The sequence below is a fragment of the Atta colombica genome, unplaced genomic scaffold (assembly GCF_001594045.1).
Source record: "Atta colombica isolate Treedump-2 unplaced genomic scaffold, Acol1.0 scaffold76, whole genome shotgun sequence".
NCBI classification, from domain to species: domain Eukaryota; kingdom Metazoa; phylum Arthropoda; class Insecta; order Hymenoptera; family Formicidae; genus Atta; species Atta colombica.
In genome coordinates this window covers 579675-581956 of record NW_017259568.1, presented here as the reverse complement: position 1 = coordinate 581956, position 2282 = coordinate 579675, and the positions used below count along the sequence as shown (strand labels likewise).

Below are 2282 nucleotides of genomic sequence, written 5' to 3'. Positions count from 1 at the left end.
ATATCACATACACACACACATACACATACAAGATGTCTCACACCGTATAATATATACCGTATAATATTTTTATAGCGTATTTTAGAGATAGAGTAAAAAATCCTAATACAAAACTGTCGAGGTACACTAGTTTTTGAATTATAATTGATCAAAAATAGTTTGTAATTCAAAAATTATTATAGTCACAACATTTTCGTATTAGGATTTTTGTCTTAAAATGTTTGAAAGAATCTAGAAATAATAATAGAAATTATAAAAATAAAAGTTTTTTATTTATAAGCAGATAAAATTCTCTATATCATCGTAATGACTATCAATTATTAATTTCTCCTTTATCAGCGTTATATTATTTGCCAAAAATGCGTATACACTTACACTATACTACGCGGTTCCTCAAGACAATAAAGACGAGTGCAAATACCGGAAATTAGTAAAATCACCGCTATCAGGTCAATCTCCAAGCTGATTCTAATTCGAGCATGCACCACATTGCTTGATAGAGGTTGTTTTGACTCGATAGAATATGATGAATTTGCTTTATTACTTTCTATCAAAGTAGTATTCGAATTTGTCTGTCCATTCGCCTATAACAAATAAAAATCAATGCAATCATCAACATGACGCAATCAAATCTGATAATTAATTGATTTTGGAAGAAACTGCAAGTAATGAAAATATTATATAATAGTGATTTCAAAAGATATATCTTTATAGAAATCTTGCTGAGGTATTATTTAATCAATATGTTTTTATGTGAAAAAATAAAGGATTTAAATATACAGGGTGTCCGGAAAATCGCCCGCGGGCTATATCTCTACGTGATGCATTCTGGATAACACCAAACTATTCCGAAATGTAATTATTTGTGTTAAAACACTATGAAATAAATTACGATTGTGATTATAAAAAATAAATTATAATTTTTTAAATATGAAAGTGGTTATAATTTGAAAATGATTTATTTTCGAATATTTATATAAGTAAGCTTTTTTTCTTCTTTTCCGAATCATTTCCCGAAATATTATGGGCAATTTTCCGAACTATATATTATATAATATATATAGTATAGGTCAACAGTGAGAATTAATTCAAGCACTGTATATATTATACATATCGATATATATAATATATAATTTAAATTTTATTTTTTATTACATATAAATGCAATAGATTTTTAATACAATAGATGGAAATGTCATACTCGCTCTTTCAATTTTATATCTTTTGATAAGTTTAAAATTTCTTTAATTGTTTCTTCTTTGCAAAAGTAGATTAAGTAGGAGACCATTTCTATCCTAAATCTTTTTTTAATATATTAAATATTTCACAATATCAATAAAATATAATGGGATTTTACTTTTTTTCAGATTTTTTCACAATATATTTGAAACTAAATTTAGAAGATATAGCATTGCTTAATCTATTTCCGAAATTTAATTAATTAAGACATAATACTGAAAAAAATTTATAAAATTGATATTAATGACATGAAAATATTTTTCTCTTGTAAAATGCTCCTAGTTTTTCACTAAATTAAAAAATTCATATACTGTTCACGGAGTGATTCAAAAACGCTGCAGATATATTTCCGCATATGATTCTCTGCATTTCCTAGATTTTGCAGATCTTCCATCTGCATGATCTACACCCGCCAAGAAAATCATCGTATTTAAAGGTCGCGGCTTACCTCATCCCTCTGAACCGTCCTTGACTGATCCGTTGCGTCGGCGTCGTGCTTGCTATCCTGTGGTCTCGCTCGTCTGCGCCGAACTTCCATCACCCGAGATCCACGTAACAAATCCGGAGAGAAAGAGAATGTCGAATCTCTGTCTAAGAGATGAAGCGAGAGATAAAAATTAGTCGCACGTAACTAGTGGCACGTTTTTCGGAGACTCCCAGCAGGAAACGAGATGCAAAACCTGTTGTTTAAAAGACAATTCGTAAAATCTGACCTCCCGCCGCCCACGTCAGTGCCGCTTGACAGCTGGATCTCCACGAGGTCGTGACTAGTCGACTTTCTCTCCAGAGTTCCTTACGAGACGCTCTTCCGGAACACTTTTCCGGGAGTTTCAGGACAATCTCGCTTCGCTTGGCCGTGCTTGATCAAGATTTTGCGCGATCAAGGTGGTTTTCCAAATTCCACGCACGTTCCCTCGTTGCTTAGGTTAGCACGAGTTTGATATAACGGTACTGTCTCCGACGATTCCATCCAGTGATGGTTCTGCGCATCGCGCGGTAAAATTCTGCTTTTGCCGATACGTTTATTCCTTTCCATTATCTAA

General features: G+C 32.3%; 1 protein-coding gene across 1 annotated transcript; it reads right to left on the bottom strand.

The window, feature by feature from the left end:
- Nucleotides 1-291: 291 nt before the first annotated feature.
- Nucleotides 292-2282, bottom strand: LOC108692538. The gene is made up of 3 exons (XM_018200842.1): nucleotides 1953-2282; nucleotides 1688-1830; nucleotides 292-584 (listed from the first exon to the last, which is right to left on the bottom strand). The coding sequence occupies exons 2-3, from the start codon at nucleotides 1775-1777 to the stop codon at nucleotides 372-374; spliced, it is 303 nt and encodes a 100-aa protein (XP_018056331.1). The 5' UTR covers nucleotides 1778-1830; nucleotides 1953-2282; the 3' UTR covers nucleotides 292-371.